The sequence below is a fragment of the Xenia sp. Carnegie-2017 genome, unplaced genomic scaffold, assembly GCF_021976095.1.
Source record: "Xenia sp. Carnegie-2017 unplaced genomic scaffold, XeniaSp_v1 HiC_scaffold_24, whole genome shotgun sequence".
Taxonomy (NCBI): Eukaryota; Metazoa; Cnidaria; class Anthozoa; order Malacalcyonacea; family Xeniidae; genus Xenia; species Xenia sp. Carnegie-2017.
In genome coordinates, this window is record NW_025813487.1 from 11,895,882 (window position 1) to 11,908,012 (window position 12,131).

At 32.7% G+C, this 12,131-nt stretch overlaps 3 protein-coding genes across 13 annotated transcripts in view; all 3 read left to right on the forward strand.

Moving 5' to 3' along the window:
* The window catches only part of LOC124450454, an 85,150-nt gene that overhangs the window by 32,703 nt on the left and 40,316 nt on the right, over nt 1-12,131 (forward strand). The gene's annotated exons all lie outside the window — the stretch shown is intronic.
* The window catches only part of LOC124450436, a 153,475-nt gene that overhangs the window by 24,658 nt on the left and 116,686 nt on the right, over nt 1-12,131 (forward strand). The window lies entirely within an intron of this gene.
* On the forward strand, nt 381-8,117 carry LOC124450444 (protein IWS1 homolog). 10 transcript variants are annotated; one of them, XM_047001131.1, is made up of 11 exons: nt 381-555; nt 1,088-1,140; nt 1,769-1,897; nt 2,242-3,002; nt 3,957-4,201; nt 4,576-4,896; nt 5,510-6,010; nt 6,386-6,452; nt 6,764-6,917; nt 7,308-7,359; nt 7,438-8,117. In XM_047001131.1, exons 6-11 carry the CDS (start codon nt 4,608-4,610, stop codon nt 7,632-7,634), a joined length of 1,260 nt encoding a protein of 419 aa, XP_046857087.1. In that variant the 5' UTR covers nt 381-555; nt 1,088-1,140; nt 1,769-1,897; nt 2,242-3,002; nt 3,957-4,201; nt 4,576-4,607; the 3' UTR covers nt 7,635-8,117. The 10 variants fall into 10 exon arrangements, with proteins under 10 accessions (XP_046857087.1, XP_046857078.1, XP_046857077.1 ...); XM_047001122.1 differs by having other exon boundaries at nt 856-1,140; nt 7,308-8,117; XM_047001121.1 differs by having other exon boundaries at nt 7,308-8,117.

Sequence of the window (12,131 nt, forward strand, 5' to 3'; positions counted from 1 at the left end):
TTTACACCGGCTTAAAAAACAGAAGAGACCTTTGCGAGAGAACTCAAACTATTCGCTGCTTAAACTATTCGCTGCTTCTCAGTGCGACTGTTTACGCTTTTTTGAAAAACAGGCTCTAGAGCCAATTTTTTACCACGGAAACAAGAGCAGATTTGAGAAATTATACTATTATCACTTTCTTTCCGATAAAGGTGTTATTAAATGTTTATTATTCATTTTCAAATTAAAAGTGCGATGAGTTTAAATTGGATAATATAAATGAAAGTTGCTTGTGTTTGAAGATTATAACATTAATACGGAAGTCGAAAACTGACGCTCCCTTTTATGTTAATAATGCGTGATCACCTTTTCCCCATCCCTTATGGGCTCATTCTTATATTTGTATGTGGGAGACATGGACACACAAATGTAACGAGTGTGTGCTGTATCGAGTGTCTTCACCTTAACGTGATTATAGAATTTTAAAACAAAGGAATTAAGAGAATGAAATGATGCACTTTATTTGTATATTTGCTCATAGCTTGGTCATTATCCGTTTATTACAGTTGGCTACAGGTTGGTCAATCTTATGTTAGTTATTGTTTCGATTTATATTTATTTAATTTGTGAATTTTTCAAATTATTTTGTTGTTTACGGGCATACGTGGACAATTTTTTATGAAAAGAATGTCTGTCTGTTGTACAGATTTTCGCAATAAAATTTTGTCAAAGTATGTAAATTTTCTAGACCAACCTTTTATCATCCCTTCGCCAAGATAGTTGCATATATATTTTACATAAAAACAAAACACTTGATTAGCTGTTGAGCCATTTTATGGTTTTTAACTCTTCTGTTCATAATGACTTTCATTATAGGTCAGAACATAAACATGGCAAAAGGACGATTTAATATATATGTGTTGTATTCGTTTAAATATAAAAAGTGACAGAGCTAGTCAATTTTACAACGAAGGATATTGTGCTAGCGATGAGTTTATGCTAATTAAAACAAGGCCAATATACACGTTGTATTTTTTACGCTCCTAGCACGTATGCCCAGTAATTTACAATGACTCTTTGGGCAAAATTCTCTTTCACTCTTTTCCAGCAAAACTCTCCTTGATGAGCAAAGCATGAGGCAACGTGTGGATTATTCAAAATGTAATGAGGAACCATAAATTTGTTGTAGCATATCGAAATTCGGCACGATCTTAAACTCTCAATAAGACTTGGCACTGTCTTATTGTTCGTTACTCAATGGATATGATAAGAAATTCATGTTGGACAATTGTTTTTTTCGTATAAATTTTAGAACAAAAAAAGCAAGGAAAAAAGAAAACGGCTAACGTTCTTTTTAGTTAATAGTAATTTTTGTCTTTGAAGTAGATGAATTTGAGTCGGCAAAACTTTTGTTCAATAGAAGTAACACGTTTACTCTTCAGTTATAAAAGCTCATGCAAACTTTCCCTCGTTGAATTTTGTACAAAAATGGCACTCTATTTTCTAAAATTAAAATATTTCAAACAATCAGTGGTGTAAAAATACCCTTTTTCAATATGTGTGGGTGACTTGAAACTGTACTCAGTGGTTGTGAGCGTGAACTAGCTTTTAGAAAACAGGCGTTAGTTAAACTTTAAAAAAAGAAACTAAAAAAAACAATCGGCCTTGTTTTGCATAATAAACGTTGCACAACAGCAAGAACTGCGCTTTTAAAGTTCCAAAAAATTAAATACTGAAGCATTGTGATAAAATGATCTTTTAAGGTTGAAATTGTTATTATTTTTTATAGCTTTATCATGTGACGTCTCTCATGGAAAACTGTTGGAATGTGGAACTAATGTAAAAGTGCAATATACATGTCCAAACACATGTTGCTTTAACGAAACTGTAAATCCTCCATGCTATTTTAATGAAAAAGGTCCAAATTTCTTAGTAGTAGAAATGTGCTTATTGAAAAAAGCGTTTTTGCTTTCTTTTTCACATGCAGTGCTGAATGTTTTTCTTCTGTCTCGCAATGAAAAATTATTCTTTTGTAAAACTGGCTGTATGAATTTTTAGTGGAAAAAATAGAACGTGTTAACGTTTAGGATTTTTTCATATTCAGGAAGTTTAAGCTACCTTTAATTTACTTATGTTTGCATTTTGCAATTGCAATAAAAAAGATAAGATATCATATTTCTAAAGTAAAGTGCACCAATTTTTCAATAAAAACAGTAAACTTAGAAGTGGTTGATAAACTGATATTAGAAATTAACTTTTTAGATTACGGCCCCATACAGCACGATAACGGACTTTACATTAATGTAGAAGGGGATTATAATCTCATTTGGTCACGTAACTGCACTTCAAGGAATGCTTTCTTCCTTGTGTCATACGATTATCCTCCGTATCACGTGGCTACAGGAAAATGTTTTCTATCCTCACAGTAAAGTTCTTCAAATCTTTTTTTGTTTTTTCCTATAAAAAATTTTATAATGTTGCTGAGTACGTTTTATTTTTATCATCTAACAAAGACAAATATAACTTTCAAAATGCAATGAATGTTTTTGATTTATATATCGCTATGACTTTATGCTCATTAATATATTTACGTGAACTTATTGTGTCGCCCCTGGCCTTACAGTGCTCCTTACACCATACCAAAAACCATGAAGATAAACAATCATGAAGTACACAACGGTTTTTAAAGCAACTTTAGTACAAGAGTTGTATGCCATTTATGTTGAGTTTGTTTTGGTTTTAATCCTGCAATCGGGCTCCTTGAATGCTGCATTTGTTTGTAACTTGACGTTCCAGGACGCCCCTTGAGGATAATCTTCCTTTTCTTTATTTTTTTTCAGTATATAAAGCAATTTTACTTAAACCAAGGGGGGGCACGAAAAACCATTTCCGAATAAAATCATATGTGCACAAAAAATGTCATTCATTTAGGCTTTCACCTAAAACAGAAAGTAACCCATATTTGTAAACCAAGATCCAAACCTACATACCATGCCTAGAACAAGCATAGAAATGAACGCCTGGTAATATTGAAGCCATATTTTTCAAAAAACTACAAAGCAACTACTATTTGTCAGCCGTTTAGTTACTTTAACAGTGTCATTGGTACGTTAAAATTTTTACAGTGTTTAGGCAAAATTTAGCTGCCGGATGAAATTAAAAGGGCTTCGCAAAACGTTATTTTTTAAGAGTTCGAAGTTTATACTGTGGATAGCTATTCAAACAGTGGTTAGTGAGTTAAACGCCTTTCATACAATAGGCCGTTGAATACTAGAGAGACGTATATATTATGAAGTGAAATCGTGCATGGCCATATTGCCCAACCCCTGCACAACTGTTCACTTAATTATAGCATTTTTTGTTATATCGATTTTAAGAATATCTTATATGAAAAAGTTCAAGCATTTTAACTGAGCTGAGAAATCAACAGAACAAACCAGTATTTCAAAGATAATGAACTTTCATTTTCGTGAAGAAAAAATATTTTAAAGACTACGCTAATCATCAGTGCTCGTTTAAATGGCCCCAGATGTCTTGGCCTAACAAAGTAATGTTAAAGTATAGCATGAAGCAATTTTTTTGCTTTTATTGAGTTTTTGAAAGTTTTGTATCCTAGAACATATTTAGAATATTTTTATTTCAAGATTATGTCTATCATTTATTGTAAAAACATCATAACAAATTTTGCGTTGTTGCTAAATGTTTAAAATACTAATCGACAATATCAATTCTGAATTTTTGAAAATGAAAATTGCCCTGATTTAACAATACATCACAAAGAAAGGTACTTACTCACAGTTTTTAACTTATTTTCCACATCGTTAAAAAAGTTTAGCTCCTCCAAGTTATTATTTAGAAGAAATTTTCAGAGACAAGTAGTTATATAATTATATTATAACTCAAACCGATAAAATCATATATGCTGCAATACTAATGTAGCTAACGTTGCTAATGTAAACCGACTTTTTTTGTTATAGATTAGATGATGGCAAAATTTTCAAAAGACTTTATGTAAAAAATAAACCATATTGCAGTGGTGCACGAGGAAGATACAGACCAACAAAGAATGGAAATTTACGTGTCTATGATGTAGATGAGCCAAAGAAATTTTGTATTGGTGATTTATTTGCACCCAATATTGAATGGCAGCATCAAAAAAATAAATATGTCTACATTACAGAGAAAGGTTGCAAAGTGAATAATTCTTGAAAATTTAACTATGGTAAGTTAATTACATTAAAAATGTGAGTCATCGCATTACAATGTTAACAAATAGCGTTGTGTTTTGATGACTCTTAAGAACTAATCCCACAATAATAATCAAGATTGAATCTCATTCTATAAAAAATCTTAAGTCTGATTTCTTCAGTACGACATCGTTGCGGTACTTCTTCAATACAAAAATGTGACGGTACAAATACTACCTTTATATTAACTTTGACTTCTCTACAAAAATATAACGGTAGTACAAGACTAAATTCTTTAACGGTACTTGAGTTGAATACTTATTCAACTAAAAGAAAAAAGTTAGAAAAGATACATCAAATTTCTGTTTATGTTCAGAAAACGATCTCCATATTTTTCTTCATGTTTTAGTTTACGAAAGAAAGTTTAAGTACAGGGAAAATATGACCATTCAATGTGATGAATCATGTTCTACCTGGGTCATTGATGTACGATCAGCTGAATTTGGTGTTTTGATGAAAAAAAATGGCCGAAATAGAAAACCATATAAGATATCTTCAGTCGAAAAAGAATGTTTATCATCAACAGCGCTCAGTTCTGTGCAAAAACAATGCAACGGAAGAAGCGAATGTTCTTTTAAAATAGAGAAAGAGAGATTCCTTTCCAGACCATTCAGTTGCCGCAAAATACCATCTCTACTTGTTTACTACACTTGCAAAACGCCATCATCAGGTATTGAAATTTCTCGTACTGTGAATTTATAAGTTTGTAAAATGACCGCAATGGAGAACAATGGCAATGACAATAATTAATAAAGTAATTAATAAAAGAAAACAGATGCAGCTTTCTTTATTTTTCGAAACATATAATTTGCGTTGCATGTATGTTGAAAAGCACAGCAATGCGTATAAAATTATTAATCAGTACTATATCATATTTCCATAGTTCTCACTTTTGAGTCTGATCAAGATTTTCCCGTTGTATTTTCCATTTTTTGATGGAACAATAAGCAAAGTGCACATATGTGAATTTGCATCTTTTTTGGAAATCATTGGCTTGCAAAACATTTCTGTATCTTGAATTAATGATCGTGGTTGATGAGTGGATTACACAAGTTAAAAATCTAGCCGCAAAATTTACTCGATAATTTTCAGATTTTATAATTTATTACTTTCATTTACAAAAAAGTAGCTACATCATAGACATATAAATGAAGCGTTTAGCTTTTAAAATTTTATTCACTTGACCTAAATAACGAAATCTTCGTTTTTGTGTTTAACGTTGGAATGAACATATTTTTATGAAAATTGTTTAACTCATTGTCATCCTTTTTTTTTGCTTGTAGTGAGCAGAACGACACCGGTAGCACAAATAAGCACTTCATCCAAACGTAATACCTTATCTATAGCACCCAGTACGAGGACCACGCTAACAGACAACAAACCTACACCTAGCACAAAAGCCACGCAGACAAACCACAAAACTACACCCAGCAAGAACGCCACCCAAATAGATAGCAAAGCTACACCCAGCAAGGAAGCTGCCAAGATTGATAACAAAACTACACCCAGCAAGAAAGCCACCCAAATAGTTAGCAAAGCTACACCCAGCAAAGAAGCTGCCAAGATAGATTACAAAACTACACCCGCCAAGAAAGCAAAGCAGATATATAGGGAAACTACACCGAGCAAAAAAGCCACGCAGATAGATAGAAAAACAACACCATGCGAGAAAACTTTGAAGACTGACATCAAAACCACACCCAGCAAGAAATCCACCGCAGCAGACCCAAAAACATCCTCCGAAAAAACTGGTGAATCAAGCACAAAAGATAGCCTCTATTTAGGTAATGTGAGCAACGACATATTTCTAGTTAAAATCTTGAAGTGCTCATATTAAGCTATTCTAGCCAATGTAAGTGTTGAAGAATCGTTCGTCCAGCTAAAGGTCTTGAATGTGGGAAATGGGAACAACGACATTAATGTCGAAAAACGCCGTAATAAATAGAGACAATACATTGACTGTACATAAAAATTCTGTTTATCGTTTTATAACACTTCTTAGAATTTATCAGGAACAGTGAATCTCGTTTCACTGAAACTTAAACTTCATGAGAAAAGTTCATTTATTAGCAGCACTTACAGCACATAACGACTACTGAAGGAGATCTTACTGAAAAAATCTGCGAGCCAACCTACTGCTATAAACTTTTTCTTTTTAGGTATAATTGCTGGTATTGCAGTTGGTGCAGTTCTTTTTACTTTCCTAGCTGTCATCTTTGTGTTGTGGTTTGTATTTTGTAATTGTTTTTAGCCGTGAACACAACCCAATGTTTTGCTCAGCGACAGCATAAAGCCGAATATTTTTTTTCGACTAATATAGATAATTTCATAAGACGATTTCACTAATTTAAGTATTTTGCAAATTTGCAAAACCTGTGTTCAAGTTAGCTGTGGAACATGTTTTAAGATATATTAATCGTAACCTATACCTGATAAGATTTGCTTGATCACAACTGACTTAAAAGTGTTGGAATATTTTTATCAATTACAGTTTTTCTTTGCTAAAGTTTTCTGAAGTAATTAGTTGGGGTTTATAGCAAAAAAATACGAAAGAAAGATTTTGGTATGCATATGGCGCCTGTTAAATACAAGAAAAGGACGAAGGAAGAGAAACATTTAACCGTCAACATTGTCGAAGAGGACGAAATACCCATTCCTAAAGTTCTTAACAAAACTCAAAACACGGTAATGGTAAGTCTTAGTTGTATTTGTCAAGATAAACTTCAGATGCAAAAACAAGACTAAGTCATTTAAGCAAAATTATTATTGCATACTGCGTCGTAATGAGCACTGCACGACATTACGGGGAGTGCCATGTAGTTTCTCTAAACAATTCTTCAATAAGTCTTCTCTCCCTTCCATCTCTTGTCCATCAACGCTAAATTAAGGTTAGGATAAAAAGTAAAAAAGGAATAATGATATTAAAGTAAAAGAAAGACGATATTTCAAATTGGAGAGAAGCTTTTCTCAAAAATTACTCAGAATACAAACTCCGTATCAGATATTGGAAGTTTAGCACCAGAAAAGCACGCAAAGCATTTCCGCTGTCTTTAACTGCATCGTTATTCTCTATATTATCAGAAAATCAGGAACCAACTTCGATCAGTGTCTGAAACGGAAGCAAACAGTCAAGGTTCAAGTTACAAAGAATTAAATTTGTCAACAAGGATCTGCAGTTATGACTATTACCAATCATTAAATGTAATTGAAGACGACACGACTTATCAAGAACTAGATACAACACAAATGAATCAAGACGATAATTACACGTCACTACATGCAAACGTGCACGACGCAACCTATGAAGAGCTAGATACAAAGCAAATGAAAAAAGAAAGTGCGGGTTACGAATCACTGGGAATGAAAGGAAAAAGCAACAAGAAATTGGCTTACGTAATGACGTATTAAATAAACCGCTTCGAAAGTCTGAGTGCAAATAAAACACGTAAAAATATATCGACTTTATGGTGTAGTTTAAAACAAAGACAAATTAAAAACACTATAACTACAAAGAAAACAGCCAGCTCGAGTTAGATAAAACATGATTTAAACATGGACAACTTTTGTTGCGTACAAGAGTTGAATTTTGTTGAATTGCCGTAGAGTGATTTCCGTTGAAATCATCATTGATTTAGTAAGAACTTGCAATTGCATTGCTATCTTTTCTCATGTCAGACGTTTCAAATTTTATAATTATGAGCTCTGAAACGCAAGCTGGGACCTTCAAAACAGTTCTAATGAAAATACGGGTACCCAGATTTCCAGCTGTTTTCGAAATGGTTTAATTTAACATAATTTAACATACATATGCAATATTGGGCCTTCATAATTATTAATCCTCCTTTGTTTTTGACCCAATGAAAAAATTAAAGAAAAGTTTTAAAATCTAAACCCATTAAAAAGGACATGGTACCCTGAAAGAGAGATTTCTGAAAATAGCACTTCTTATTTTGTGCCCTTGACATAGTTTGAAAAAGCTTCGCTTTTTGACTGCTTAACAAAACATATGACTTCTAGTTTCAGTTATTAATGATGTCCTGTTTGTTTAGGTAAGCTCTTTCTCCTCTTTTTTGTGTTCAAACATTTAAACAACTTTATTGCAATGGTGCACTTAAGATTGGGACCTATTTGAAATTGGCTATTCAATCAGATCGTATTCAAACAGAGCATGTACTTGATATTTTCCGATGTGTCAAAGTGCTACGAGAAGAAGGTCCTAATGTGGTAAAGTTTAAAAATGGTGCACATAAGATTGGGACCTTTTTGAAATTGGCTATTCAATCAGATCATATTCAAACAGAGCATGTACTTGATATTTTCCGATGTGTCAAAGTGCTACGAGAAGAAGGTCCTAATGTGGTAAAGTTTAAAAATTTTTCTTCAACAACTTTAACAAATTTTTGCATTACAGGCTCTCACAATACATCTTTTCTTATTTTATTAGATGAGTATATTTGTAAATCAGATCATTTATCACTTTTTTAAAAATCTAAAATAAGTCGTCAATCATGAGTTTCGAACGAAAAGTCCACGGGCGTAACTAGAACGTTAATTAGGTTGGTTGGTGTTTATTGTTATATTCAGTATTACCATAGTGTTTTGTGTTTTGAACATAGTCCATAATGATACGAATTTCAACGTATGTATATCACTTTATTTGACAAAATAACAGCATATTGACGGCTAAAATGTGCAATGTTTTGTACGATTTGTGTTTTTGCGTTATAATTGCAGGATGGTAAGTATTTAAGGGTCCTGTTTAGGGCTCATATCAGTGAATTTTAAGTAGGCAAACCATCTGATAAATCAGCTTAATACAAATAGTGTATTAAGAAATAAGGCTCAACTCGCTTAATTCAGTAATTCTTTCTGCGGAAACGCATTTTTGCCAAAGGTTTGAAGATGCCTAATATGTCTGCATGATTCTTATCGTCATATGAGAAACTGTCTGCAAATGGCTTTTATTTATTTCCAATGCTAGGTTATAATTATTATTTTTTTGTTTTATTTAGGAACATTATTGTTCTGCATTACTACGTCATGCTCACCTTTATTGAATATTTATGACGTTTTTCTTGCCAATGTCTTTGTCTTTGTAAACATCTGGAGCATTGGAAACAATAGTCTTGACGTTCATGCCTATTTTATTCGTGTTAACTAGACCTTAATTACGTTTATCTTATTCGATGTTTGGTTCCTGGTCATGCTCAAACACCTTCACAAAACACAGGAAAATCAATGGCATTTAGTAAAAATTATTTCTTTTGATTAAAAGCATTAAAAGATTATTCGCATGTGTCCCAGCCGTCAATCACAGTGAAAATTTTGATTAACGACGTCAATTTAAGGTGTGATAACGTATTTGTGTATTGTCGAGAATTAAGCTAGTTGCTTTATCGATGTAAAGAGAAAGGTGAATTCTTCCTGTTTCTTGACGGAATAAGAACGACATTTATGGGAAAGATCAACCGACTGAGTTGTAACTCTCGTGATGTGAAGGCTTTTTGTCTTTAATGGATGGACAATAGATTCGAGCTATTAATCATTTACAAATTATTCTTACATTACTCAAAAAGAACTGATTAATGCAACTGAAATATCAAACTAGTTGATGAATGTCAATTGTAAAGTTTCACCTGCAAGGCGAATAGATATATTCAAAAGAAATAAATTGCACTTTCTGCTGCGTGAAAAATATCCACTTGATTCAGTGCAAAGTAGTTAAAGGTTAGATAGTTCTACAGAAAACGAAGTTAATATTATTTTACATCCAGGGTTTTTTAGATTTTCTTATTTTAGAGATCTTACTGACGATACTCATCGTTTTATTGATGAATTTTTTGTCAGCCATGTTGGAGGTCTGATACAAAAGAATATTTTATCAAGGATATCGTGGACAGTGATCAGCGATGACGAATTTCACAGTTGGTAAATCCCAAAAAATTGGTTGCAAATCAAGAATACTTCACATACCGATGCAGTTATGAAAACCCTCAATCTCCACCGGTGCTGTACACCACTTCAATCACTAATTTCTTACCACTCATGTGTTACGGTGGTTCATGGCGTAGATAGTTTATCTGTAGTTTGGATTCTTCGAGGATGTCAGTTGTTTCACTTGTTTGTGCATATAATGATGATGGGCCCCATTGTTATATGCACCCACCCACATAAAAGTGGTCAGCAGACATTTATCGAAGTTCGACTCTACAATAGCCTTCTATGGGTGATAAGAACTGGGGTGTTGAAGTGATCCCTTAAACTCTTATCGACACATTAATGGCCATTGGTTTCTCATTGCTGAAAGTTATCATTTAAATACATTGTAATCTATAAATCTTGAACTGTTAATCACTTGCTGTTTGCTCAAAGAACGTTAGTTAATCTTTGACAATAACTTACGACTATTCAATCTCGTTATAAATTTTTCGTACAGCTTCTTACATGTAATGACCTACACAGGCATAACGTGTGAATAATTTAACCAGAACAAACATTTTTTTAAGTTGGTAAATCAGAGCATTCTCTTCTAAAAACAAATTAATTCGTGTTCTTATTTGTCATATCACACAAAAGGAAAAGTCAGCAAAAAAATTTCACGAACAAGTAATGCATAAGAATGTCTTTTGAATCTTTTTTTATCAGCACTTTGGCAAGATAGTTGCATACATATTTTACCTTTTCTTACATTTTATTATTTCTCTATCTGTTTTGTTCGTAGCTAATGATTTTCAATTTATGGATGAATATGAATTCGGCAAAAAGTTGGTGTTTTGGTATCCGTGCATTATTGGCTCGAGATGGATGTGGCTAAAGATACATATAAAGATACATATAAAGATATTAAATGAACGCTGCATCGCGGTTAAAGTATGTGTGAGCATTCACTCCTATTAGCTCCTATGAAAAAAGACAATATTCTGCGAAGAAGGAAAAAAGAAGCAAAAAGAAAAACTTCATGTAGGTTTTGTCGTTTTTACGTTGACTTTATACGTTTGTCGTTTGTACGTTTGTACGTTTGTACGTTGAGTCGTTTCTACGAGTGTTATTTTCGTGAGTGAGGTTTTGAAAAAGTATTGTCTATTAATCTTTTGATGTTGAAAAAACTCAATTTTAATGCAACCTATAGGATTTTTCAAATTATAAAATATATGTATTTGAATGTCTGTAAATGAGGTCACATGTCGCGTACAGGTAAATAGCTGGCTTTCGCGTTCTCAAAATAGCTACATGCTATAAAACATGAAGTCATCGGTGTAAGGCTGGCCTCAACAACTTTTCAGAAATCAGGTACTATTTCTTTATTCTTTTATTTTAATTGTATTTAATCTGTGGTCTAGTTCATTCATTATGCTAATCTTTCTACGTTCGTTTTTTATAGAGTTTTTCTAGGTACGCTTATATTAAAAGAGAGTTATTTGAAACTCAAATTATGTGCAGCCAATTGACAGTCTATCAAAAAAACATGTAGATAGAAAAAGAGTGCGTATTGAAAAAAACTCTTCGATTTCGGTACTTTGACGTGATGTTTAAAGTATCTTTTCAAATCCACGTAAGTGAAAGCCAGCTATTAAATTACGCAAGATTTTAAAAATTTTTTTATTAGTTGACAAAAATTGACTTGGACGTCATGTGTCAAGTTGGTTAAGGTGCATGCAAATTTTATGCAAATTTTGAAGTTTAGTGTGCAATGGCTGTTTATACATTTTCCTTTTTTGCTGATATGAATACCAAAGTCAGATAAATTTTGTCTTTCTGTAAAAGTTTCATTTCTTATTTCCAAGCGAAAAATTTATCTATCAAGAGGGTAACCATGTAGGCAGTTTGTTTTTTCCAAGTAAAAATTATTTTCCTACGAAACACTACGATAGAAACATGCCATCTTGGCTACTCTTTTGTATACTA